General features: G+C 43.9%; 1 protein-coding gene across 1 annotated transcript in view; it reads left to right on the top strand.

Moving 5' to 3' along the window:
- Window positions 1-27,637, top strand: part of ppfibp2b (PPFIA binding protein 2b) — a 91,117-nt gene that overhangs the window by 25,833 nt on the left and 37,647 nt on the right. Inside the window, 3 exon segments of the mRNA XM_084554940.1 lie at window positions 3,099-3,307; window positions 18,331-18,417; window positions 22,443-22,556. Coding sequence (XP_084411066.1) covers window positions 3,099-3,307; window positions 18,331-18,417; window positions 22,443-22,556 — 410 coding nt within the window.

Genomic DNA, 27,637 nt, shown 5'->3' with positions numbered 1-27,637 from the left:
GTTTCCAAACTGCAGTGAGTGACTTTTAAGACATCAAGACAAAAGCAATGTCCAGATACTGCGAGAATGTGGACCGAATCTTTATTTCTAATTGACTTTATCAGTTGTTCTCAAAGTTTTTCTGCAAAGCCACCATAGACTGTATATAAATATGGACTATGCATCACCACATACTTGCATTGGCCACATTTTCCCTTATCCAAAAAATTAACACTAGAACATGCATCAACATTATATTAACTACCTAAAAAGACAGAAACCGTCCTAGAAAAACGTTTAATTGACGTGTATTTTAGTGTTTTAGTTTGGCCCAAGTCCCACCCACTAACATGGAGGGGGTGGAGCTTATGCTGCTTAGTATTATACTGCAGCCAGCCACCAGGGGGAGCTCTACTTGCTTTGGCATCAACCATCATTGAGACCATGTCGATAGCAGATGGAAGTTTTCATTCCTCTGCTATGGTGTGCGGTTTTTACACCCGAGCAATGCTATAGGCAACTTTATATGAGGCAAGTTGAGCATTTGAAGACGCAGTTGCAGCTTTCATTAAGCGATTCGGTTTCGGCACGACAGTTTTAAAAGTTATTTTCTGCTCTCTCCAAGTGCCGTCTTAACTTGTTCGGTTTCAAACTCTCGGAAGAATATTTTTAGACGTACAACACGCCTCGTCAGCAAAAAGCATTGATCAACATCACGCTTAAAAGTCCAGAAATATAAGAAAGGGTTTTTATTTGTTCTTATGTTCAGTGTTTACTTACTTGCCTGTTATTACCTGTTATTTTCAGTGTGGATTCCTGTAGTTTTTTTTTTTTTTTTTTTAATCCCAAAACAACTGTGAGTTTAACGTTTCTGCTGCAGGTTAATAAGTGTTCTTCCGACTGTAATATTGACTCATTTGTTGGGTTGTGTTTGCTGCAGCCGACTCGGCCTTCGGAGAAACAAGGTTGAACTAACAGCGGGGTGAATGGTTAAGGCCGCCGTGGACAAACAAACTATGTCCTATGTCCTCTTCCTGTAAATTTTTAAAAATCCCAAACCGTATAAATTCCTAAAATCTGAAAACCTTCTATAACTTATGATAGTTAATGTTAATGGACTCTGTGTTTTTCATATGAACAGAAGTGGACCAACGAGCTCTGCTGCCAAAAACACTCTGATCTCATCGGGTGCTGTGAGTTTGCTGTTCCGGCTCTCTCTGACCGCAAATAGAAAGACATTAAAAACCCCATTAACGATAACATCAGCCAATCACTAACAAGGAAATTAGAGCCACTTATCAACAGAATTCAGATCTGGATTTTTTTTTTTTGTCTTTTTCTTTTTTTATTGTTTAGCGTCTAGTGGGAATACAAACAAAAGCTCTCTGCTGGGTCAGGACTTTGATGTTAGTGTTACTGCTCATAGAAATGAAACAGAGCCATTCACAGTTTGCAGGCAGAGGAGAGGGTTTTGTCAGAGCGGCAGGCGAACCGGCTTTAATCACTTTAATATGGAATATGAGACCTACAACATATCAGGAGCAGGGCTCATTATCAGAAGCAGACGGTGGAATAAAAACCACAAATTACAGCTGTTCTACATGTCCAACAACATAGATGAGAAGATTTCACTTTTTAAAAAGTTTTATTTGGTAGGTAGTGATGAACAGAGACAGGAAGTGATGGGGTGAGAGAAAAGGGACGACCATAGACTGTATATAAATATGGACTACGCGTCGCCACTTCCTTGCATTTGCCAAACTGAAGCTATTTTAACGGGGATACAGGCGGCGCCATCTTGTGACTTTGGAGCCAGAGTTTGATCAGTACGGTCCGAGAGTGGAGATACATGGAGCCGATATCGATGCCCCGCCCACACTTCCTCCAGACTCACTTGCGTTTTAGTTTAATTAATACTACGCTCTGCTCTACCTCCAACAAGTTACAAGGAAATGTTGGATTATACACTGGACTCTCACAGTTCCACGGGACCGCTTTACGGAGCGGTTGGCATGGCAACTCATAGTCACCATTCTGTCACATCCTGTTTCTATAGCGTCAAATAACTAAAATGAAACTTATCCAAAAAAAAATGACACTTGAACGTTCATCAATATTATATAAACTACCTGAAATGACAGAAATCATCTTTGAAAAACCTTTATTTGACGTGTATTTTAGTGTTTTAGTTTGGCCCAGGTCCCATCCACTAACATAGAGGAGGCGGAGCTTATGACCTGTACTGCAGCCAGCCACCAGGGGGAGCTCTACTTGCTTTGGCTTCACTTTTGAGGAGCGCTTCCACCGTCCCATCTTTACACCGTCTATGGGGACGACATGCAGCTAAGGGTGCAGACTAGAATCTCCTGCAGTGAAGACTTTGACCTCAGTAAATGTCTCACAGTTAGTGAGGATGTGCATGGAAAACCACAGAGCGTGCAGTCATGGAGCCTGAGCCACATAGTGAGGTTGCGAAAAGCGCGTGGTTTTCATCCAGCCAATCAGAGAAGATCAAGGCAACGTTCTCAGGGTCAAATGTGGTCTGCAAGATCCACGTCTGCATGAACGCTGAGCATAACTGCAACTGAAGAAGAGGCCTGATGTTGTTGTCAAGTGCCTGAATCAGCACTGATGTTCTAATGGTCTAAATACATGTTTACATTTGTTTACCACGTAAGGCCAAGGAACCATATATGGTTCACAAAAGTAAAACCTGACACACGGACAGGCGGAGAGTTGAACGTTATTCCTGCTTCCTGTCTTATCTGGATAAATACCCGGATTAAAAAAGATGCTTCCTTTGTTTGCAAACACATGTGCAATATTAATTTCCACTTACTGTGTGAAGGCACTGTGTTGTGTGGCTGTTTTTTTTTTTTTTTTTAGTGCATCCAGATGTGTGCTCCTTAGAAAGTTATTAGTTAAGAGTCAGTGTCAGGGAAATGGTCCAGGTGACACATGGACATTTTGGATCTATTCAGGAGGATGTATGGCTCTGATTAAACGTTGCTCATCTGCAGCTCATAGATTAGGTTTGTGCTGTGGTGTAGCTTTGAGGAGCGACGTTGCTAATTTAGCGCTAAATAATTCTCTCTCTCTCTCTCTCTCTCTCTCTGCAGGTTCCAAAGTGGGAGCGATGGAGTTTTCTAACAGCGTTTACGAGCTGGGTTCTCCCGTCAGCGCCGGCCCGCTGCATGTCGTCCAGTTAGCCGAGGACCTCAAACTGGCCCTGGAGCTTCAGCCCAACCAGGAGGACAGGGACGGCCTCAGAGCACAGCTGCCTGCAGGGACGGCCCAGGCTCTCATCAACTGGCTGCATAGTGGGACGGTGAGTACGACGTCAGCTGCTTTAGGAGTTTTCTGGTTTACTTTATGATGCAGAGTTTCAGTCCAGGTTATCTGGTAATGTGAGGAGATTTGCTCGGATCTGCTCGGTCGGTCTCCAGTGTTGGTTCATCGGTGAGCGTCTGTGATTTCTCGTTTATCTCTCATCGTTGGTTGTCTTTCTGACATTTTAGGATGTTGAATCTGTGAAAAAGAAAGATCTACTGGTAGTTATCGGTTGTTCTTTGATGTGGGTTTGGTGTGTGCCGACCTTTAAACCTCCTTCACCTCTCAAAGACACGTCAGTATGTTTTCGTCAAGTCTTACAAAGTTAAAATGACTTCTTCTTCACGTTCTACTTGTTCTTGTTATTTTCTTTCTTCTTCTTTCTCCTTCTTCTTTCTTTTTCATTCTCAGTTCTTGTTGTTGTTGTTATTGTTCTTCTTCTTGTTCTTGTAATCCTTCTTACTCTTCTTGTTCTTCTCCTTGTTCTTGTTCTTTTCCTTCTTCTTCTCCTCCTTCTTTTTTCCTCATTTTTCCTCTTCTTCTTCTTCTTCTGCTCTGTCTTTCTTCTTCTTCTTGTTCTCTGTCTTTCTTCTCCTTCTTCTTCTCTGTGTGTTTCTTCTTCTTCTTCTTCCTCTCCGTGTCTTTCTTATTCTTCTTCTCCGTGTCTTTCTTCTTCTTCTTCTCTCTGTCTTTCTTCTTCTGGTGTTTGTTGTATCACTGCTTCTCACGGGGCTGATCAGCAGATACTCCACCACTACCATGTTTCCCTGAGAGATTGTGAGGTGATGCATCCAATGCTCCCTGACCTGGCGCCATAATCTAAATAATATCCTGTTGTGTGAGTTGCCTGTTATTGTCAAATCTTGTAGCGTTTGAGATAAGAAAGAAGAATATCTCTGAGGTTTCTCTTTAACTGTGTGTTGTGACCTGATTCTGACATCATGTAAACTCATTAAGACTTATTTAAGACTTTCTTTTTCTGATCATCTTCAGTGTTTGTTGCTGATAAATGCAGCTGAACATGAGCTTTGTTCCAGTCTGGAGATCCTGCTCACTTCATTGTGTTATACTCGCCTTTCCCAGCACGGGGAAGGCAATTTTCTTCGTCTCATAAATCGTTGTTATGTTGTTGTTTTTTCTGCTTGTTGCAGATTATGTTCTCAGCCGTTACTACAGTCGGGTTAATCGGTGTGCAGCGGAGTCTGAATAACGATTTTCTCACATGCTGATGAAGTCCACACGCGGCGCTTCTTCTTTATCAGCCCATTATTTACGGTTTAAAGCAAGCGTGTCGGACTCATTTTAGTTCGGCGGCCACATACGGCCACGGTTTGATCTCAAACGGGACGGACACGTAACATAACAGCATGATAACCTGTAAATAACGGCAGCATTTTCCCTTTGTTTTAGTGCACAATGAACTGTTCTTTTTACAAAACATTTTATGATAAAAAATGAATTTCTTAAGAAAAAATAAGTGTAATTTCAGTGCATTGCTGCCATCTACTGTTTAGATCTGGGTATTGAGTTCTGTCCACTATACTGACTGAAACAGTGCGCCCCTAGTGGACACGTTTGGAATAGCAGGTACTTTTATTGATAAATTGCAGTTAATGACTTTTATGTAATTTTTCGCACTTTGCAAATTCACACTGCGACCCAGGTCATGGTTTTAAACAGTTGCCTGACTCTTGCAGCCCCACTGTTAGCTTAATAAGTCTAAACTGATGTTAGCAGAGGCCTTCATTATTTAAACACGGCTGGAAACCCTGAAATGTTGGCTTCGAAAACCTGCACAGTGTCAAAAGTGCGGACTTTTGTCTTTTTTTTTTTGTGAAATTAAAATCAAATGCAACACTTGCAGAGCTTTATTAACAAAACAAAAGAGCGGAGAAACAAACATTTGTGTGTTTGGGTGCGCTACATGTGCTGGATGAAAAGTCGGAACACAAAATGGATCAAAGTTCATCCCGAGGGGACCATGAATGGCTGCACAAAATTTAACGGCGCTCAGTCGGACTGTTATTGTGGTGTTTCAGTTTGGACAGACCGACGGATGCTGCCATGTGCAGAGCCTCACTGCTAGCAGGAACTGAAAGCACAAGCTGCAGTGAATCTCTCACCGTCCTGAGACATTACAGAGACAGGTTAGACATTGCTCTGCTTGCGCCGTGTCCATGTCTCTGAGAATGTTCACTGAGAACATGATAGATCACCTGGCCATGACTCTTGTTTCAACAACTGGTTGTTTTTCTACCTCCATGTTTCTGTCCCTCCTGGAAACTCCTCACCTGATGTTTACTCCACGTGGAGCAGACATGCTCAGAGAGAATGGATTTATTCCAACAACCAGAGAGAAACCAGCAGCATCAAGAGTTTACATGGTTGTTAGGAGCTAATAATGCCCTGTTAACAGGAAATCAAAAGTTCAGACCGTCCTCCCTGACTTGATTTAAAACTCCTTCCTGTCAGACCAGAGGATGAACTCTCATGTCGTGATCTATCACAACTCAGAGGCAGCAGCAGTGGGGTCAGACGAGGTCAGCTGAAGGGTCAGAGGAGAGGAATTTAGCTGCTGTGCTCCAGATCTACACCGATCAGCCACAACATTATGACCACTGACAGGAGAAGTGAATAACATTGACCATGTTGTGACGGTTCAATGTTCTGCTGGGAAACTTCTGGACCTGGCATTCATTGGTGTGGATGTTACTTAGACATGTAGCACCCACCTAGACCAGACCAGGCACCCCCACCCCATAGCAATGACACTCCTTGATGGCAGCAGCCATCCCCAGCAGGATGCAGCCTGACACAGACACACACACAAAAACACTTTAGGAACAACTAAAAAAAAACATGAAGAACAGCACAAGGTGTTGACCTGGCCTCATCACCTGCTGTCTTCAGTGATGCACCACACACACACATTATACTGTAGTCCATTTATTACAAGCTGACAGTTTAATATTTGTCTTTCTATGAAATGTTTGGCAGTTTTTCCGTCTAAAAGAACTCGTCATCATTTGCGGATTTCAACCTTTTATTATTATTATTACATCATCATTGTGTTTACGTGGAGAAGATCCCTGAGCTGTTCTACCACTTCTTTATCACGCCGTTTTGAAACTGAAGGCCGGAGCGAAGGAAACAAGTGTGGAGCTTTAGGATCTGAAGTTTTCCTTGGAGACACTATTACAACTCGACTATAGTCAACTTCCTGCTGAGTTCCCTCCCTCACACCCTCTGTCTGTCCTGTGTGGCCTCTCAGTCGTTTTTTCTCTCTTTCTTTTCACTCGTTCTTTTTCTCAGCTGCTCTGCGTCTGTTTGTAAATGAGAATGGGGTTCTTTAGCGTTTAGACTCTCTCTGCTAAGAGGACTTTTGCTGCAAGGTAAGCTGAGGCTGCTCAGACGACTTCTGTTGTGTTTTAATGTTCGAAACCACGTGACTGAATTTATACTCCTAGGGAGTGTTTGCTATTTTTTGACTCGGCTTTAGTCTTTCGTGTGTGCAGGGGTTTGTCCTGCAGAGGTTTGTCCAGAGGTCTGTCCTGCAGAGGTTTGTCCAGAGGTCTGTCCTGCAGAGGTTTGTTGTGCAGAGGTTTGTCCTGCAGGGGTTTGTCTTGCAGAGGTCTGTCCTGCAGGGTTTTGTCCTTCAGAGGTCTGTCCTGCAGGGGTTTGTCCTGCAGAGGTTTGTCCTGCAGAGGCTGCTGTTTTTCTGTTAAGCTTTGCACGCAGGGACTGAAACTGAAAAGGGAAAGTGGATCTTGGATCTCGTTCAACAGCTTCGCTGAGCTCCTGCATTGTTTCAACAGCAGATGTCTCACATGTTGCACTCAGTCACTCTCCCTCCCTCCCTCCATCCCTCCCTCCCTCCCTCTTCTGATGTTTCCCTTCCCTTCTCTTGCCCTCTCTTCTTCCCTGCGCCTTTGTTCAACCCTGCCGTTGCCATTTAAGCCCCAAAGTTGATTTTGTTTGTGCTGTTAGGGGAGCGTCTGTGATGCCGATAATATAAAACTTGTTGTTTCTCCCAGAACAGTGTTCCAAATGTTTTTACCGTTGCATTAATGCAGTCCGGCTGGGGTTCCCTCCTGGGTCTCTTGCAGTAATTTAATGTTTGCAATTTTGATTCTTTAGCTAAAGGAGCTGGTTGGTTTCCAGTGATTACTCAACCTGTTGTTTGATCTCCCTCCTTGTTTCCTCCTGCGCACTTGTTGAGTTTTGAATAAATTGCTGACCAGGTGCTCTGGTTGCAGCAATATCTAGAAACTGGAGGAAAAATAAAACAGAATTAAGCAGCTGTTTATGCTCTTCTGTGTGTGAACGGTTACTTTAGGCTTTAAATATGGAGAACAGAACAAAACTAATTCACACACCAAGACGACAGGCTGGCTTCATTCAGGTGCCGGGACGTCAGTGAGCGCTTGCAGCTCTCGTTTTTATGATGCATCGTGTCTAACAGCTCCTCACAAGCCAAAAGCATGTGTCTGGCTGCAGTGTAGGTCATATAAGCCCCGCCTCGTCCATGTTAGTGGGTGGGACTGGGGACAAACTAAATTTTAAGGATGGCTTCTGTCATTTTATGTAGTTAGTGCAGGTTCAAGTGAGAAGTCTTGTTTTAGTGATAGACATGACAACTGCTCCGTGAACGTAGCACCGTGAGAGAAGGAAAAAATAAAGAAAGACATAAGAGCAGTATATTATCCCATATTTCTTTGTAACTGGTGGAGGTAGAGAAGAGCGCAGGATTAATTAAATAAAAGCGTAAGTGAGTATAGATGAAGTGTGGGCGGGTCATTGGTCGCGTGACTCCACCCTCGGACAGTACTGCTCGGACTCTCAACTCCAAACTTGCAAGATAGCGCCGTTTATCGCCAATGGGAGGAAGTGGAGACGTGGCGTCCATGTTTTCTACAGTCTATGTTCTGACAGCGACCACTGTGATCGACTGAATAGAAACAGGAAGTGACGAAGCGAAGCGAAGCAACTAATCGTCACCTCATCTGATCATTCAAAATCCACAATGTGATCATCTAGGATTAATAACCTGCAGAGAAAACCAATCAGCATGATTGAGGAGAGGTTAACACATCTTCCTGCCACCTTCTGGGACGAAGAGTTATTTCCTTTCAGGTGCAGAAGGTGCCAGCTCGTTGATGGCTGTAGTCTTTGTGGTGCGTTCAAGTGCAACTTCTTGTTCCAGACTCAGGCATCATGAAGCAGCGTCACGGTCGGCCTTCGTACATCCTTGATGTCAGACGGTCTGTGATGAAACATAAGGTCATGGAGAAGTTGCGGTTATTTTATGTAAACCGGTTGCGGTCATACGAAGGACGTATAATGATGAGAGCTAATGTAAACGTGAGTGTGGTCCTCTGATGATTAATTGTTAGCAGCACTGTTTCAGTCTGTTCATCTGAATAAGACTCGAACAAAAGCCTGGCAGATTATCAAGGTACTCATCCTGTCCACCTTCTCCCCGCCCCCCCTTCCCTCCTTCTCCCTTCCCTTGCACCTCCCCGCTGACCCAGAAGAACAGGATCAAAGACTCTCCTGCTCCTCAATTAGTCCTGCACCCTGTGGGCTTCTCTGCAGGGGCTACTTCACACACACTCTCTGATGCACACATGTAAACACAGGAAGCATCAGAAGTGTATTACTGGCAGGAAGCTGTGATGCTCCGCTGCTCATTACGGCTCAGCCAGAGATGTTTGTCTTCAGATGAGTCTGACTCAGCCGGACTTTTGGACATGAGTTTTCCCCCAAAACTAGTCAAGAGACTGTGGGTCTGTTCAGACCTTGTATTAAGATCTGATCATGAGTGACCAGCTTTAGGTACACGTGTGTTCACATGTGATATCAACCGTTTCCTTGTGTGCAAATAAACCTCAACATCATCTGGGGCACAGTAGAATATTTTAACAGTTGACGTCTCTAATGGATCTCAATTGCAGTTTCAGAACCAAGAACAGTGTCATCAGATTATAGCTGTATAAAGACGTCGGTAAATGAGGGTAGACGTAACTTAACAACACGCGTCTCCTTGTACATCAACATGACTGCATCAAGAATTAGTGGCATGCTGATATAATAGCGGTTGTGTTTTAGTTTTTTTTGTTTGTTTTTTCTGAATTAATGAATCAGGAGCACTACTGTTGAGTATAGGGGGTTTTTAATGCGACCCAGGATGCATTGGGTTCACACTGCCAATGGAATGAGGTCACATACGACCCGGACCACCTCCAAATGCCGTCAGAGATTGGATCTCAGTGTGTGTGTGCTCTGGAGGTTACAAAATCCAGTCAGGCCGGATTTTGTAAAGTGTCTTGAGGCAATTTGTATTGTTACTGAGGCTGTGTAAATAAAACTGAATTGAACTGAACTGGGGCGGCTCAGTGGTGTGGTGGTTAGCACTGATGCCTCACAGCAAGACGGTTCTGGGTTCTAATCCGTCATGGCCGACTGGTTCCTTTCTGTGTGGAGTTCCCTGTGTCTCCAGCTTCCTCCCACCGTCCAAACACATGCTGGTTAGGTTCACTGGTGATTCTAAATTGGCCGTAGGTGTGAGTGTCTCTCTGTGTTAGCCCTGTGATAGACTGGAGACCTGTCCAGGGTGGACCCCGCCTCTCGCTCGATGACAGGTGGAATAGACTCCAGCCCTCCCACCCCAACCCAGACCCTCCACAGGACAAGCGGTTACAGATCGGGTCTTGATGCGAGGTCTGAACAGTAGCAGAGCCTCTATCAGTGAGGTTTGAAGACGCTGAAATATACCTGTGCGATAAACTCGATCGTTTCATTCCCATCGATACAAACGTGTGAATCCATGCAGCTCAAAAGCACATCCAACTTTCTCCCTTTTGAGGCCGTGAGTAGCCTGCGGTGTACTAGCTGGGGCGAGTGTTTATATGTGCGTGTCCTTCGGACAAATGGTTGTGGTTTTGTAAAACACACAGGAAATGGAAACCTGAGCTGATGGGGTTTAAAACATGATGTTGATCAGACACAGAGAGAGGAACCGTAACTGAAACCTAATTAACAGAGAGCACAAAAAAAAGAAAGAAAGTAAAGAGAGAGAGAGAGCTGGCATGGTTTGTGTTTGTGCTGACGGCAGAGCCTGTTGCTGCTTTGTTTGAGTGTCTGACATCAGATGCTGCCGGTTCAGAGAGAAAGAGAGAGACAGAAGAAAAAACGACAAACCCTCCCACCAACACCACCCCCCTCCTCCTCCTCCTCCTCCTTTCTGGGCTCGGCCATTTGGCTGTTAGTCGGACCTCAGCATAAAGAAGAGAGAGGGAAGAAAAGAGGGGGAGTGACTCTGAAGGGGAAGAGCGGAAAAAAGAGAAGGGGATAGAAAGGAAGGAGGGAACAGCTCGGAGCAGATCAGGAGAAGAGAGGAGGAGGTAGCGAGAGGGAGACGCGGTGTAGGCTGAGGAAGTGGAAGTTGCAGAGAAAGTAGAGAAAGAAGGAAAAGAATGAGAGAGTTAGAAAGAGGGGGAGAAAGCAAGGGGGGAGTTGTCCCTCTGAGGAGGTAGAGATCGTAAAACAAAAAAAAAAACGCCCTCCACCTCCTCCTCCTCCTCCTCCTCCTCCTCGACAGCTGTGAACGCCGCAGACAGACAACATGACAGTGCTCACATGCTACAGCCGTCTGCAGACTTAACCAGTGAGTCCACTCACACATAGACAGAGTCTGACAGCGTCCGACAAACTAAAATCACCAGGAAACGGTGAGGGCAGCGATGGGCAGGGAGCATGGAGACTCCCATTGACTTCTACCGACACTTCTCCTGGCTCAAAAAGGTGAGGCTTTGATTTACTTCTGGTTTTCAAGTCCGTCCGTGCAGCTCAATCTTTCCGTTTCTTGGAGGAAGTTTTGTTTTTTTGTTGGAAAGAGAAAGAAGGGGAAGCCCCCCCCTCCCTCTCCTCCTGTCAGATAATTGTTGTTCCACTTCAGATTCGTGTCATTGTCTTGCTCTTATTGTGTTGTTTCCTGGAGACCGTCTGTTTTCTGATGTAGTTTCCAGCGTAGGGGCTGCTGAGTCTCAAGTTGTTGCGGTGGCGTTCTTAGCGCTCGTGTCACACGGGCGGCGTTATCAGATTAGCGGCGTGTGATGCTGCAGGAGTTTTTCAGAGACTTTTGTTTTGCAGGATCTCTTCGTAATCTGCTTTAGATATTTAATGCATTTAACAGAGAGGAGGATAGAAGCTGTGCTGTGTCGTGTAGGAGTCATGACTCAGATCAATGACGCCTCCTTTTAAACTAAAGTATTTCCAGAAAGTCCTGAAACGTATCGCTGCTTGCATTTATATGACCTTTAAACCGACCTTCAGACTATTAACAGACATCTGCTAAACCGTGTTAAATTTGATTTAATCCTTGTCTTCAGATTAAAATGCTTTTAGTCTTTCATAGTTATAGTCGATTAAAAGTCAACTTTTAATAATTACATTTAGCCAAACTCCAGCTAACTACATTAATTATAGCAACTATTTTATATGTCATCTTTAGACAAAATACTAATCAGAATTTTATCACTTTGGAACAACTGAATTAAGCTTACACATTTGATCAGGCATAACATTATGACCACCTTCCCAATATTCTCATCAGAGAATGGACATGGGCCTTCTGAGGGTGTCCTGTGGTGTCTGGTAACACAGTGTTGTTAGTGGGGGGGCTTTGAGGGGAGGGGCCTCTGTGGATCATCCCACAGATACTTGATCAGTTTGGGATCTAGTGAATTTGGAGGCCAGGTCAACACCTTGTGCTGTTCTTCATGTTTGTTTTTAGTTGTTCCTAAAGTGTTTTTGTGGCTGCATCCTGCTGCCATCAAGGAGTGTCATTGCTATGGGGTGGGGGTGTCTGGTCTGGTCTGGTCTAGGTGGGTGCTACATGTCTAAGTAACATCCACACCAATGAATGCCAGGTCCAAAAGTTTCTCAGCAGAACGTTGAACTGTCACAAGATGGTTTAAATGTTATTCACTTCTCCTGTCAGTGGTCATAATGTTGTGGCTGATATATGTACTACAGGGCTTGTAGAAATGATTGCAGCCCTCAGAATGAACCAATGCCACACAAGGATTCCCGTTGAGCCTTAAATCTGATAAAGAGCACCAGCCTTCAGGTGCTTGTATAAACACTGTCACCGTTTGCTGCATATGGAGCTTGAATTACTACAGGTGGCGCTCTTTGTCTCTCCATGTCCTTGTTCTATTTTGTCTCAGCTGAGTGCTTTGCAAGTCAAGCAGCGCATTCAAATCTCTCTCTCTGATTCTGACACAACAGATCGATGGAGATTAATAAAGACATATATTGAGTCTTTGTTTCTTCATGCTTCCACACTGATCACTTATTATGAGATTCATCATAGCGGTGCAGTTCAGATGAAGTAGCAGGGGACGTGTAGAGGACATGTGTTTCCTGTTCATCCTTAATATGTGGACGCTAAATAAACTAATCTGATCAGATTCATGTGTTTACACGCCCCAGAATATCAATCACTGTAGAACCTCAGTGGTTCTGCTGCTGTGGAGCGTCAAATCTGCTGGATATAGAACAGACAAAGACGAAGAAGAAGAGGAAGAAGACAAAGAAGAAGAAGAAGAGGAAAGGGAAAAAGAAGAAGTGGTGGAGGAAGAGACCATTATTTGGTGAAGGAGAAGAAGAAGACGATATAGAAGAAGAGGAGGAAGAATTGGAAGAAGAAGGGGATGGATAAGACAGAGAAGAAGAAGGAGTAGGAGAAGATAGAGAAGAAGAAGATAGAGGAGGAGGAGAAGAAGAAGAGAAGAAGAGGAGATAGAAGAGGAGGAAGAAGAAGAAAAAGAGAAGATGGAGGAGAAGGGTGAGTAGGAGGAGGGCAAACAGAAGGAGAAGGAAAAAGGAAAAGAAGACAAACTTTCTCCTCCATGTCCTCCATGTCCTCCTCCTCCATGTCCTCCTCCTCCATGTCCTCCTCCAGTCCCGAATGTGTAGAGTCTTAGAAGACGACCAAGATGTCTCCACGTCTCCATCATCTCTGTCCACATTGATTCCATCTTGGTTCATCTTGTTTTTCTACCTCCATGTTTCTGTCCCTCCTGGAAACTCCTCAACCTGAAGTTTACTCCACGTGGAGCAGACATGCTCAGAGAGAATGGATTTATTCCAAGAACCAGAGAGAAACCAGCAGATCAAGAGTTCACATGGTTGTTAGGAGATCAGATTATTAAAGGTTTACACCACAAAACTCCTCCTGATCAGATCAGTCTGCTCTGATTGAGGTGTGTTTTTTTTTATTCAGCTTATTAGCAGAATACTAGTCTCCATGTTAGCATCATTAGCTCAGCTTAACTGCATGTGTCTGTAGCTTCAAACCCAAATGCACTAAACCCATTGTTTAGCATTTAAAGGAACTACTGTGGCCTTTAAAGCTGGTGTGGTGTGTGGTGGTCTCACCTCTATATCCGTTCAGAGTTATTTTAGTAGCTCTGCTCACAAACTGCTGTTCAACCTGTGTTTCTTTTATGTTTTATTTGTTTTCTACAAAGGCTGCAGCAGTCAGCAGCAGCTTTATCACTAGCATCACTATCACGTTGTTTATGGGACGCTACATGAAAAAAAGGATGGAGATAAACTTCAGGCTGAGTAAACAACGCCAGCGAGTCACCTTCAGCTTCACTCTCCGCACTCAGCGGGATTGTTGACTTGTCAAGATGTGCAGACATGAAATTGAATTGGACCAGACTCTAAATTAGATTTAGAGCCACGGTGGTGTGACTGGAGGGACTGCCTAAGCTAATGTGTTACACAGTGCTGCTGCTCCACCGAATCAAATAAACAGTCAGTACTGGATTTAAGAGCAACAGGGGAAAAGTTTAGTAATAAAGTTCTGGGTGTAAAAGAATGAATGTAGTTTCTGTACAAACCTATATGAGGAGTAAGAGTTGAGCACTTTAGACCATTTAAAGTAGGTGGTGCGCTGCATGCTGTCATGCATTCTTGGACGCTCGGATCACATGCTGTTGTGTACGTCCCGCCCACTAAACTGGCCACAGCTTTTACTGTAGACATCTGAGAGACGTGGAGTTTATTTTGTTTACAGCAAAGTGGCTCTGATTGGTTGGAAGACTGTCCAGTTGTGTGCAAGGGTTAAATTTCCTCAAAATTTGCTGTAAGTCGTGAAGATATTTTCAAGAAAATTTTACGCAGTTTCATTCGATTTTAAAGGAAAATATGGACAATGTTTTGTACTATAACAGTCAAATATTTGCTTGATGTATTAAAGTATTACAAAAAGTAGGAAACTGTGTATTAGGCATGGAAAAATAGTCAATAGTTTCCTAGAGTGACAAAAAGAACAACATTGTTTTTCGTAACTGTGAGCTTTCAAACCTTAAAGATCCACTTAGTTATCGGTAAATATTAATTTAACTGATGTTTGTGCAGGTTTGCATTCATTAAAATTCCTTTAACTAAAAAAAAAAAAAAAAAAACATTGCTGTGTAGTTTTTACAGTTGGCAATTTCATTTAATTTTTTATTTATTTATTTAAAAAGGGACATTGTACATTAATCAGCTTAATAGTAAATGTGCCAGTGTTAGCCCGCTGGCTAATTTTCAACTGTAGTCCTTTTGGTAAGATGTTTTAGGATCCATTATCATGTCTGGTGATGGGACACTTGTATTATTTAGTGTGAAATTATGATTACTGCTGGAAATCATAATCATAATCCAGATTAGTTTAAAAATAAAGTTGCTCCTGGAATATAAAGCATTACCAAAACGTCCACAGCAGTTTCCTTTCATTCCCACACAGTCCACCAGGTGATGACAGACCAATAGAAACAGAGCAGCCTGGTTTCCTTTATCGTTCAAGTTCTGTGTCACCACCCTTAAAATGTTCTCTGATTACCGCAGCTTTCCCGTAGAAGCTGAACCATTGTTGAGACGTCACTGAGCAACTGTTTCTTGTAGAGTTTCGTTCCCCTCCTCTGCACAGAGCGCTAATAGGTTTAATGTCATGCATGTGGTCAGTGTCAGCTGGGTCGGTCTGTGCAGATCCTCTGACCTCAGCTGCAGACAGATCATCGAGGATTAAACGCTGATTTCAGGTTCTTTTGTCTGACTTCTCAGACGGTCAGAGATAAATAAAGAACAATGAGGAGGGGCTGTGAGGTTAATCCTGTGTGTCTCTTCATTAGCTGTTAGTTTAATAAGACTTTTATGGACCGACAAACGTGTTGCTAGTGTTAAACCTGAAGCTTACCGTGCAGCTGTCGCTCTGCACGCGGCATCAGATAAGAGTTGCAGTTAAAAGCCTGGTATACAGATGTTTACATTCTCCTGGAAACTGGGTCACCGTCATGATAGTGCAGCAGGACAGGGACGAGGGGGGGCACCGTACTTGAAACATACGATTACATCGACACCGGCACGCCGACATATTTTAGGCTCCAGGCTTTATCTACCCTTTCCTGGACTGTTGGGTTATTTAAGTTGGGAGTTTTTTTTCCACGGGGTTGAAACAGATGTGGAGTGGAGGGATTTGTTTATCTCTGTAAAGATAGATAGGACATCTGTGTGGCCCATTCAGTCTGTCACCAGTGCTTTTAGCCATACGGGGTCAAACTTACATTGGTATCACCAAGCTGGGTTTATACTGGTCTTTGGCTTAAGTCTGTTGCGTTAAGACTTTCAGTTACTTTTCTGCTGCAGTGATTTCAATAAAAGAGAGAACATGTCTGAGTTGATGGTTCGTAGGAGTTTTCTGAGACATTTGGACGAGGAATGCTTTTCGGACCAATCACCGTGACGTGTAGTTACATTTCTGGGGAGGTGAACGTCAGGCTACGATGTATGGTATGTTGATCTGACGCAGAACCCTGAATCTGGTCTTAAACATGCTGTGGAGTAACCTCAGCATTCATCTGGAGTCGTGGTTTGGTGAAGGGAAATATCTCAGCAAACATATCCGTCCCCCCAGCTGTTTAACGAACTGAAACGAATGTTCACCTGATCGTTTAAATGTTTCTAAATAAATAAATAAGTAAATAAAAACTAATACTTAAGTTAAGGGCTGTAAAAAAAACAAAAACTATGAGCTGAAGCAGCTGAGAGGAATTGACTGTTGGTTTGGTGGTTTATCTGCCACCAGTGACCAGTTCTGCCACACAGTAGGGGTTGCACGAGTTTTTTTAAACTGTTATGTGATGAAAGTCAAGTCAAAAACAAGGTCACTAATAAAAACCCAGTAGAAAGTCATGCTTTTCAACAATGAAATCTGTATTCTTGAATACATATGCTGAGAACAGACAGCTCATGTGCTGCTACATACTGTGAGCTGCAGATATGTATAGCCTGTATAAAAACAGGCAGCATCTCAGCACAGCGGTTCATGTAGCAGCAGTTTGTGTCCTGCAGCTAAAGGTCTAATAACTTTATCAGATAGTTGATGTGCAGCCTCCTTCTCTCTGTTACCTCAGGATGTTTGGTGAAGTTGTTAACTGACTGCTGTCCAGAGGATTTGGACCGTTCCTCTGCTAGCGTTAGCGACCACAGACCAGTCTGTGTAATATTCAGTGATTTAAGCTGCTGTCAGTATATATCCAGGACATTTTAGACAATATTTATGAGACACCTGGAGTTTATTATCAATAGAGGAGTTTTTAAGGCATCTTTATATCATTGCATTATATGAAAATAGATTTTTTATTTTTTTTTAATCCAAGATAACCAGGGAGTTAATCTGACCAGTAACTGAATACCTGAAAATAAGATGAAACTAAACCTTATGCACCACAAACTTCAAATGCTTGTAGTCCGTACTGAGCTCTGCAGGGCTGTTTTAACAACATTTTATTCTAATAAAACCGAGGAGACATGAGCGTATTTTACACGGAGGCAGTGAAGCTGAGACAAGCTGAAACCATCATCTTATCTTGTCCGTAGCTGGAAAATAATGTCTTGAGTCTCTTTAGTCAGCAGCTCGACTCAAAGACGCGATAATCTGACTCTGTACGGGCAGCTGCTTGACTTTCATTTCCACTCCTTGAGATGTGGGACACATAATTCCTAATAGCTAAGGACTGCAGAGCCGGCAAAAGAGCTTCTGACCAAAAGGAAATATCTCTTTCACTGTGTCCTCTTAACTACATATTAGAAAGCTGAGCCTGACGCAGCTTTTTCTGCTGCTCGGCTGTAAAGAAATACGTCCAGGTCTGTTTCTTAAAGACGCGTATTGTTGGACCCTCAGTGCTCCGAGTGGTCCTGTGAACACGATAACACAAGATAACATGCTGATGACTTAGAGTCGGGCTATTTCCAGATAAATGGGAGTCAGATGATGTTTCATAACTCGGCATCATGCGCTTTGCGGGGAAACTGGATTTGAGCTGCTCAGTGAGCTCCTTCACCCAGAACAGCCCCTGACATTTAACAAGTGGTCGTTGATTATGGATGCAGCTCTGCACCTTTTCAAACCGTGACGCATCGGTGGAGAACGAAAATCTGCACCAATCGGGTCTCCCTTGTGGTGACTCATCAGAGACTGGACATGGGCCTTCTGAGGGTGTCCTGTTGTTAGTGGGGGGCCTTTGAGGGGAGGGGCCTCTGTGGATCATCCCACAGATACTTGATCAGTTTGGGATCTAGTGAATTTGGAGGCCAGGTCAACACCTTGTGCTGTTCTTCATGTTTTTTTTTTGTTTTTTTTAGTTGTTCCTAAAGTGTTTTTGTGGCTGCATCCTGCTGGGGATGGCTGCTGCCATCAAGGAGTGTCATTGCTATGGGGTGGGGGTGCCTGGTCTGGTCTAGGTGGGTGCTACATGTCTAAGTAACATCCACACCAATGAATGCCAGGTCCAGAAGTTTCCCAGCAGAACATTGAACTGTCACAAGATGGTCAATGTTATTCACTTCTCCAGCATGTTCCTCCTACAGCCACCTGTCTCAGGAGTTAATATAAAGTGTGTGCAATATATACATTTATATCTAATGATGCCTCCTTCTTCCTCTCTGTCTTGTTTCTTTGTCCAGGTGAACCTGTGTTCTCCAGCCAACAATGAAACCTACCAAGAACGACTGCTTCGCCTAGAGGGGGACAAGGAGTCTCTGGTGCTACAGGTCAGAACTGACTTTTTATTCTCATTTCAGAGATGATGAAGGTTTCAGAGATGGAAGCTAGCCTGAGTAGTGGGCTGAACGTTGGTCTGTAGTCACTCTGTTGGGAACTGATTACGCTAAAATACCTCTGGTTGGTTGTGGGACTGTCCAATTCCGTGCAGATGTTTTATTATTTTTTTATGTTGTCTTTGTTTTTCTGTAAAGTCTAGTTGCTAAGTTCAGGCTTGTTGCCGAGTCGGGACGTGGTGCCCAAATTCCAAATCTCTCCTAATCTGGTATCTCTTCTGTATACCATGATAGGTGGAAAAAGTAGTTGCAGGAGCTGGTATTGCAATCCACCAAACAACAAAAAGAAGAACTGGCTAGTCCAAATATGCCAAACGTAGAACCTGGAGACACGAGTGTATCAGCAGCTTTTCTTCTATTTGCATTTCTAAGATCCAGTATTGTGGAAGCACAAGGATTCCCTCATGGCTCAGAACTTGCTGCAGGTGATTGCTGCAACATTTGAGACATTCTGCAGAAAAGGGAGAGTATAAAAGGTTATAACACTGGTTACGTTCAGACCTTGGATTAACATCTGATCTGGGCAACCCCGTGTATCTGTGTTCACACCTGGTATTAAATTGCGACCCAATCCACAGTTTCACGCTCCATGTGCAAATAAACACCGGCATCGCTTGGGGAGCAGTAGAATATTTTAACAGCGTCTGTCTCTAATGGATCTCTACTGTTGTTTCGTAACCATGAACAGCATAGTTTTTAATGTGTGTGCGTCAAGTTATTATTTATTGATCTCCGCCGTGACGCTGGTTACTTCTACACAAAACTGGAAGCTTCTAGCACCCCTGTGGAATAGGTGGTCTTTAATGTGACTCAGGACTCATTGTGTGTTCACACTACCAAAGGAAGGAGGTCAAACATGTTCCATACGACCTCCAGATGTGGTCTGAGATCGGATCTCTGAAGTGCGATCTCAGTGTGTCCTGGGTGTGTTCACACCTGTACTTTTTAATCTCATTTAGGGTACTGCAGGACATAGGCAGCCAGTGGCAGCTCGAGCCATTTATACTCGCCAGTCGGGTTAATTTTTGCTTCTACTTCCTGCTTCACGTTCAACAATGGCGAAAGAGGAAACACGCTACTACCAAGCGGACCAATGACAGCTCTTGCGCTCCGTGTCACCGCAACGTATAGTTTCATTTCTGGGGAGGTGTACATCAGGCTACGACATTAGGGTCTGCGTAGGGGTCTGGGACAATTGACGCAGAAGTCTAAACCACCTGTTAGATTTGGATTCCCTAAGGACGGATCTTAATTCAAGATCTGCATGGGGCCTTTGTTTGCATGACAGTTCACGTAACACATGCATAGCCATGGCCAGTCACAAAATCGGTCAGTCTAAACAACGCCACATCAGTCATGACGTCACGATTGGTGTGATCCACACAAGAAAGGTGGACAATTCAATTCAATTTAACTCAGATTTATTTATAGCAATATAAACTGTCTTAAGACGCCTTGCAAAAACCTCCAGAGCATGCACGAAGGCGACGATGGCAAGAAAGCAAGGGAGCAAGCTTAAACTTAGCTCTACACGTTTACGTCATGACTTATTTTTAGCGGGACTTTCACAATATCTGACTTTAGCTCGGAACTTTACAATAATAGCAATCAATGAGAAATTTAACTCTCCATTCAGTAAAATCTAGTTTTAGTCCTGATGATTATTTAAATCCGAGTCAGGAGTTTGTCTGGACGGATTCGTGCCACACTGGAAACAACGTCCCAGCTGAAGATATTCTGTGGTGTTCCAAAACAAAACGTGCCCAGACTCCTTCTGAACCACGCGAGTGCGGTTATTTTACCCCTCTGACATCGAGGCCGCCGAGGCGAAGCAGAAGATGATTATACGATGTCACAACAACAGCTCCTTTAGATCACTTTTAATAGCCGGTTTCGATGCAGGTGTGACTTCCACAACCTTGTCTGTACATTCCTCAAACTTAATTATTCCTTTTCAACACGGCTCCTCGGGCTCTTTGTGTACCTTTCGCTTTTACGCTCCTTGTGTTTGAGTGCACCACCCGCCTGGACGACGCTGCTTCACAAAGTTGTCATAAGGTCCATATCTCACCGTGAACACACACACACAGATCTACACATTCCTCCCGTAGCGTCGTCTGTGATTGGTTGACAATCCAAAGCGACCGGGGCTTATTTTTCCTGACAGGAGATTTTAATTGGCCGTTGACAGTTTGCCTCCGCGGTTCTGCGCTTTACTTTCTCTTCACCTGCCTCTCCTTTAGGACAGTTAGGAGTTGCCCTTCAGCGTTGGTGTGTATGCAAACTCTGTGGTTGGCAGGGAACTTCCTCGTAGCTCGGTTGAAAACTTTCACCTCTTTTTGTGTGAGCGTCTCAGAGGAGGTAAGAAACTTTTGATTTTACAGTCCCGTCAGAGTTACGTACTCTTGTTCCTTGTCTTTTACTGACTTGGTGGTGATATGTCAAGCAGGTATTAGTGGTTTTAAGGTGCTGAGCACACGCAGGGTCTTGGTTGTAACTCATCGACACACTTGTTCATTCATTCACTCACTTCCTCGACAGGAAGCACATGCGCTAATAGATCATTCACTCTGCAGCGAGACACGTCCTTGTTTTCTTTTCTTTGTGATCTGTTTTTTTTTTTTTTTTCCTGTAATACACGCCGAGCCGCAAACTTGTCAGGAGATTCTTTTTTTTTGCTGCTGCTGCGAGACGAGCCGTGGCTGCAGGGGTGCGAACCAGAGGAGCTGAAGTGACAGAGGATCAGCTGCTGTCGGATGGATTCGGCGTAGTTGAGGAGAACGGGAGGAATGCGTGTTTGCCAGGAGGTGAATGTGTTGTCAGGGAGATTTTGGTAAATGACAGGGTGCTGAGTGAGCCTGTTGAGGTTTGAGGTGAGCTACGCCGCGGTGAAGGTGTGTTTTTCTAGGGATTTAAGGGAAGAGACGGAGACACGTGTGAAGTCTTTACCAGACGTCGTTGTGTGGTTGTGGGTGTTCGCTGCACGCTGTAGTGTCTTGATGTTAATGTTTGTCTCACTCGATACCACGGTCCCCCTTCGCTGTCTCCAGGAAACTCTTCTTCTTTTAAAAATTCAGTGTTTGTTGTTGGACCTGTTGAATCATGCTGGTGGTTTTGAGTGATGATCTCCTACTACCACCTCTGCAAACATCCACATTGCACAATTTATAAGTTTCTGTCTGGCTTATATGCTAGCCAACTTCTACTGAAACAGAAAAATAAGTCTTCTTGTCCCGATCCGATCATTTTAAAAATGCCTGGATCGACTCTGATGCAGATCAGAACATCCCTAATAGTTAGGATTTAAATAATCTGGATTATTACATCAGTGCTTTCACTGTAACCCATGAGAGAAACGAGTCTGCAAGAGCACGGAGTAGCTGACTGTGTTGCCTAGCAGCGGCAAACATTTTAGCATTTGAGGCTAACGTTAGCGAGCAACTGTGGACAGACATCAAAACTGACTAAAATCTCACATCCTGTTCTCTCTAAAGTGTAGAGTTTGTTGCTGCAAGGTATTAAGAAGTCACAGGCTGTCTTCGGGTAAAAGAAATCACAAAAATAACTTAACTAGCTCCCCTCGCGACTATAAATATACCAAAGTGACTCTATAACCTGCTCTGTTCATGTTGTTTTAATCTGTTCTTTACTGTTTGTCTCTGGTTTTCTTGTCTTTCTTTGTCCAATAACAATAAACATAAAATGATATATTAAAAGAAGTTACAGCAAGTCATTGCAGCACCGTCTCCGTTTTGTTTACCTTGGGATCACATGTGCATTCCATGCTCCCTGACCTGCCGTGATAAATCTAAAACTCATTAAGTCCAGCTTAATCTTGCCTCTGCAACAACGTTCATGCACGTTTTCTTTTTTTTCTTTTTTCCTGTATTCATTCCTGTTTGCGTTCAGCTCTCTACACTAGGCTGCTCTAATCGATCATGACTGTGTTGCCCCATCAGGTGAGCGTGCTGACCGACCAGGTGGAGGCCCAGGGAGAGAAGATCAGGGACCTGGAAAGTTCTTTGGAGGAGCACCGGCAGAAACTGGCCTCCACGGAGGAGATGCTGCAGCAGGTAAAACACACACACACACACACACACACACACACACACACACGGAAACACTGGTGAACAAAGCTGTGACCAAATTTTCACTCGAGGGGAAAACACTTGCAATATGTTTATGTTGAAGCAAATGTGTGAAAGATGCTTAAACAGCCTCCAGGTTGCTAATTAGTGACCCCGTTACTCCTAGGTAGGCGTTCAGTTTGACTCATCGTGTTCTGTAATCAAAGCTGCCTGGAGGAGTGTTGCACATCTAAACACAGTCTGTATCCTTGAGGTGTTAAATGCATTTTGAAACCTACAGTGTTCACATGCACTCATTAGCCGTCATCTTCTTCTGTGGCTCAATGTTGCATCTCAAGTTCTGGAATAGTGTAAAATCATTGGTTTCCACTGAACAAAAGAGGACACATGAAAAGCTCCACATCACTTCTTGGAAGCAACCAAAGCACTTCTTTGTATTTGTTTTAAGCTGAAAGGTTGACAGAATTACAGTCCACATTAATACCGGCCCTGTTCACACCTGGAATTAAAATTAGTCTCCACATGCGTCCCGAGCCGTCGCTTGAAATCTGATCTCAAATTCTGTATTTTGCAAGTAATCCTCAACATCATTCAGGGCGCATTAGAATAATATAACGGCTGCTGTCTCTAATCTCACTCACTGTTGTTTCAGAACCATGAACAGCTGTTTGTTGCATTGGGGAGATGACGCATATTTAGGAACAAGCTGTAAAGTCTATGAGTCGAGATGGTTTTAAACCCAGAAACTGCTCCCTATCGGCTCGTAACTGCTTAATTTAACCAAATTTAGTTTCATTTAAATTCAGTTCAACTTACTCCGACAATGTTACAACAACTAGACTATATCCACTTTCTCAATCTGTGGCTCAAAGCTTTATTGTATAATTATAAATATAATTTATAAGGTGACATGTTGACCTCAAGGAATGACAGCATGATCTAAATGTTAGTCCCGCTGTCAAACAGGATGTGAAAGAGCCGTTGTAGGAGTGAGCTGCGACTGTGAATGAGTAAACAAAGGAGTGGCACAGTGTTCCTGTTTGACTCGATACTGCTGACCTCCTCCTCCTCCTCCTCCTCTGCCCCCGTTCAGTTATGTGGTCGAGACTCAACATTACTCAGTGTTTCTTAGAAAGATTAGGCAACGTTTACTCCGACAACAAACCGAGTTAGAAGGTGACCTCTCTGGATGAAGAACACTCCAGTGCTACCGGTGTTGGTTTGGTGCGTTATCCCGAGTCCTTGTGTTGTTGGTTCAGTAAATTGTTGTTGGCTCCGAAGGGATTTGCTTCAGTCAAAACAAAGAAATAAATGCTTGACTTAAGCTGCTGATACATGAGACACAACATGTTTTAACTGGTGGTTCAGCCGTGACAGTGAGTAATGCTGGTGTTGTAGATTGACACTTTGCTGCTGTTGAGTAACATTAAGTTTCAGAACTTCGTGGGAGTACGGGTTAGTTTCTTTCAAATGGATGCATTTGAGATTGGAAATCAGTTGCTCATTAACCACATACAGTAAGTCATAGCACAGCAAGCCTTGCACCTTCAGACACTGTTGAACCTTTTTTGCTCTTCCTGAAATGCTGTAGGGCAACACAGTGGCGTGATGGTTAGCACTGATGCCTCACAGCAAGAAGGTTCTGGGTTCTAATCCAGGCCGACTGGTTCCTTTCTGTGTGGAGTTTGCATGTTCTCCCTGTGTCTGCTCCAGCTTCCTCCCACCGTCCAAAGACATGCTGGTTAGGTTTATCGGTGATTCTAATAGACTGGAGACCTGTCCAGGGTGTACCCCACCTCTCGCCCAATGACAGCTGGGATAGGCTCCAGCCCCCCAAGTCCAAATCCAAAGTCCAGTATCTGTGGTTTTGAATGAAGCATACCAAGACAGTGTTGAATTAAAATGAGACATGTTGCCTTCAGATGGATCTCATGAGCTTGTAATTGTTGTATACACAGAATGCTTGGCGTTCAAGTGGTATCGGGCGCTGCAAATCAAAGTTAAGCTGGCTTCAACTTTTTTTCAGTAGTAAAGCCTCATCCAGTCCCTTTTTGTCTTTAAACAAATGGTGACAAAGCAATGGCAACAAATGCTCGAGCTGCAACCACTCGCCGTCTATGTACCTGGCCACGCTTATGTGTTTCGCAGCGTTGTCACTTGTGGTGTGAACTTAGCAAGAGACATGCTGTACTTTGTGTTTAACGCGAATTGGCAAATGTTAGCATGATAACTTTACTAGCATCGGCATGTTAACTGTGAGAAAGTTAGCATGCTGACGTTAGCGTTTAACTCAAAGGGCTGTTGGGTGATACAGAAAGTGAAGACGCATCGGATCTAAGCTGCAGGTATAGCATAGGGTCTGCTGTAGCTGCAAATGCACATTGCAGCCAAACATACCGCAACCACGACCTTCAACGGCCAGACAAGCACGGAAAATTCTCCCTAATTCTGCCTCCTACACACTACCCACTCTGAGCTTCTGGTTTCAGTAAAAGTAACAACTGTTATTAGCTCCAACATAAAACAGTGTTTTAGCAGCGTAATTACCGAATAATTCCTACGCTCCATTGCATCTCCTTTACCGTTACTAGGTTCAACAATGCTAAGCTACACAGTTTCTGCACCACAGCAGTAAAGTGGTGTTAAACTCTAAATGTCTGCCAGTTGTTCCAGTTGTTTTGTTTGACATCACCAGTGAAGCCAACTCCTCCGCTCTGCCAGGCTGGAAACAACAAGACCACAGCTCTGTGTGTCACAGAATCGGCCTTCTGTTTGGACGCCTCAACGGACTCTTTGTCCTCCTCGTTGTCAACACGGAGGATAAAAAGGACACAGCCCCAAAATAAATAGCCCACCACGGCCGTGACGTTTTGATTTTATAATCTAGTAACTGGTTTAGAACACTTGAAAAATAAAAAAACAACCTTTTTCTTGGGAATCTTGGTCGGAAAACCAGAAGTTGTGCTATGATTCACTGTTTGCCGTAAAGCCAACCAAACACACACATGGTCACACAGTTCCTTTGCGCTATGCTAACGTTTCAGACTGACAATCCGTCATGTTCTGTGTGAGTTTAAGTTTGAGGTGGGGGGTGGGGGGTTTATTGGCCTTGGCTGCTCTGATCTGCAGCTGTTGTCCCAGTGTGTGGTTGTGTGTTTAACGTTGTCCCCCTTTCCAGAGTTAATGGTCGCTGGTCAAATAGCTAATGTGATACGAGGTGTTTGGTTAAGAGAGATGAAGGTGGAATGTGGAGGAAGATAACGGTGGACTTGTACGTCTGTCGCCCTGTTTTCTGTTGCAGTTTTTATTACCTTTCCTAATCTGTCGCCTTGTAAATCTTCCTCCATAATTATTTTTCAACTCAGACGGATTTAAAAGGCGGTAACATGTCTGCTCCTGACGCTGAGTTTATACGTGAATCTGAGTGACCCGGTTTCAGTCAGTAACAAACTAATTCGTCTCAAGGCGCTTTACAGAAGCCACCACCTGCAATCCCCTGAGCATGCACTAAAGCAAAGGTGGCAAGGAAAATCTCCCTTTGAGCAAAACCTAGCTTAACATGGGGCGAACCGATCTGCTTGAGGCCAGTCAGGAGGTCGTACATAGATGGTGAAATCTCCCAGCAGCCTCGACATAAGAGCAGTTTGCTTGCCTCGGCAACTAGGAACCAGGAGTCTCAATATGCAGCTGACGGCGTATGTGTTGCACCAATGAACTCTTTTTGGCTTCTTTAAAATCAAGATACGATGTAAGAGCTTCTCCTAGCCGCTGTCAGAATAGTGGCACAGGATATTAAAGGGGGAAGGAGCTGCCCCATGTCATGACTCATCTTACAGCACAGCTAAGAGATAAGCTACAATGAGCAATGTGCAATAAATACTTATTCATATCCCGTATCTTATCCTAATAAAATGTTCAATGTGGGCGAATCTGAACTGTTTACACTGCACCACCTCAGTGAGTTGCCCCTGAGACCAGGTCTGATACTGATCTTGTGTCATCCAGGAAGTCCAGAAAGTTAGGTCAATCAGTGTTAACTAGTAAGTAATATTAGCTGGACTGCCACGTCTTTTTATTTGATGATGTACACTGATCAGCCACAACATTACGACCACTAACAGGAGATGTCAATAACATTGACCATCATGTGACAGTTCAATGTTCTGCTGGGAAACTTTTGGACCTGGCATTCATTGGTGTGGATGTTACTTAGACATGTAGCACCCACCTAGACCAGACCAGGCACCCCCACCCCATAGCAGTGACACTCCTTGATGGCAGCAGCCATCCCCAGCAGGATGCAGCCTGACACAGACACACACACAAAAACACTTTAGGAACAACTAAAAAACAAACATGAAGAACAGCACAAGGTGTTGACCTGGCCTCCAAATTCACTAGATCCCAAACTGATCAAGTATCTGTGGGATGATCCACAGAGGCCCCTCCCCTCAAAGGCCCCCCCACTAACAACACTGTGTTGCCAGACACCACAGGACACCCTCAGAAGGCCCATGTCCATTCTCTGATGAGTCTCCACAAGGGAGACCTGCAGAATATTGTCATAATGTTATGGCTGATTGGTGTATTGTCGTAAAGTGTATTTTCAGGTAAAACAGTTGCTTTAAATTAAACTTGTTGGCCTGTCCATGTTCATAAGCTGCCTACTACATGGATCCACATTTTGATGCATCTTTTACATCTAAATTTGATTCATTTCATTCATTACCAAGAGATAAAATTCATTCGCTGTCACTAGTTCCTACTACGGAGGGAAACGCAGAGAAGGAAAAGCCGTGTGGCTTTATGTGTCATTGCTGCAGGGCTGCTGCTGCTTACTGTGGGAACCACAGCTAATCTAATAAGAAATAGTCCTTAACACACACACACACACACACACACTCATTGAGAGTACAGTGTTCTCATGCCAGAGCGGATCCACCCACACATGTAGTCATACTGTGACTACATGTCCTACGGTGCCTTCAGATAGACACAGAAATTACTGTACTGAGACATTTCTGTGCACACGGTTTACAGCGTGTTGTCCTTACACAACATAAGCA

Source organism: Chelon labrosus (genome assembly GCF_963514085.1).
Source record: "Chelon labrosus genome assembly, chromosome: 11".
NCBI lineage: Eukaryota > Metazoa > Chordata > Actinopteri > Mugiliformes > Mugilidae > Chelon > Chelon labrosus.
The sequence above is the reverse complement of the archived record's forward strand: the minus strand, read 5'-3'. Positions and strand labels throughout refer to the sequence as shown.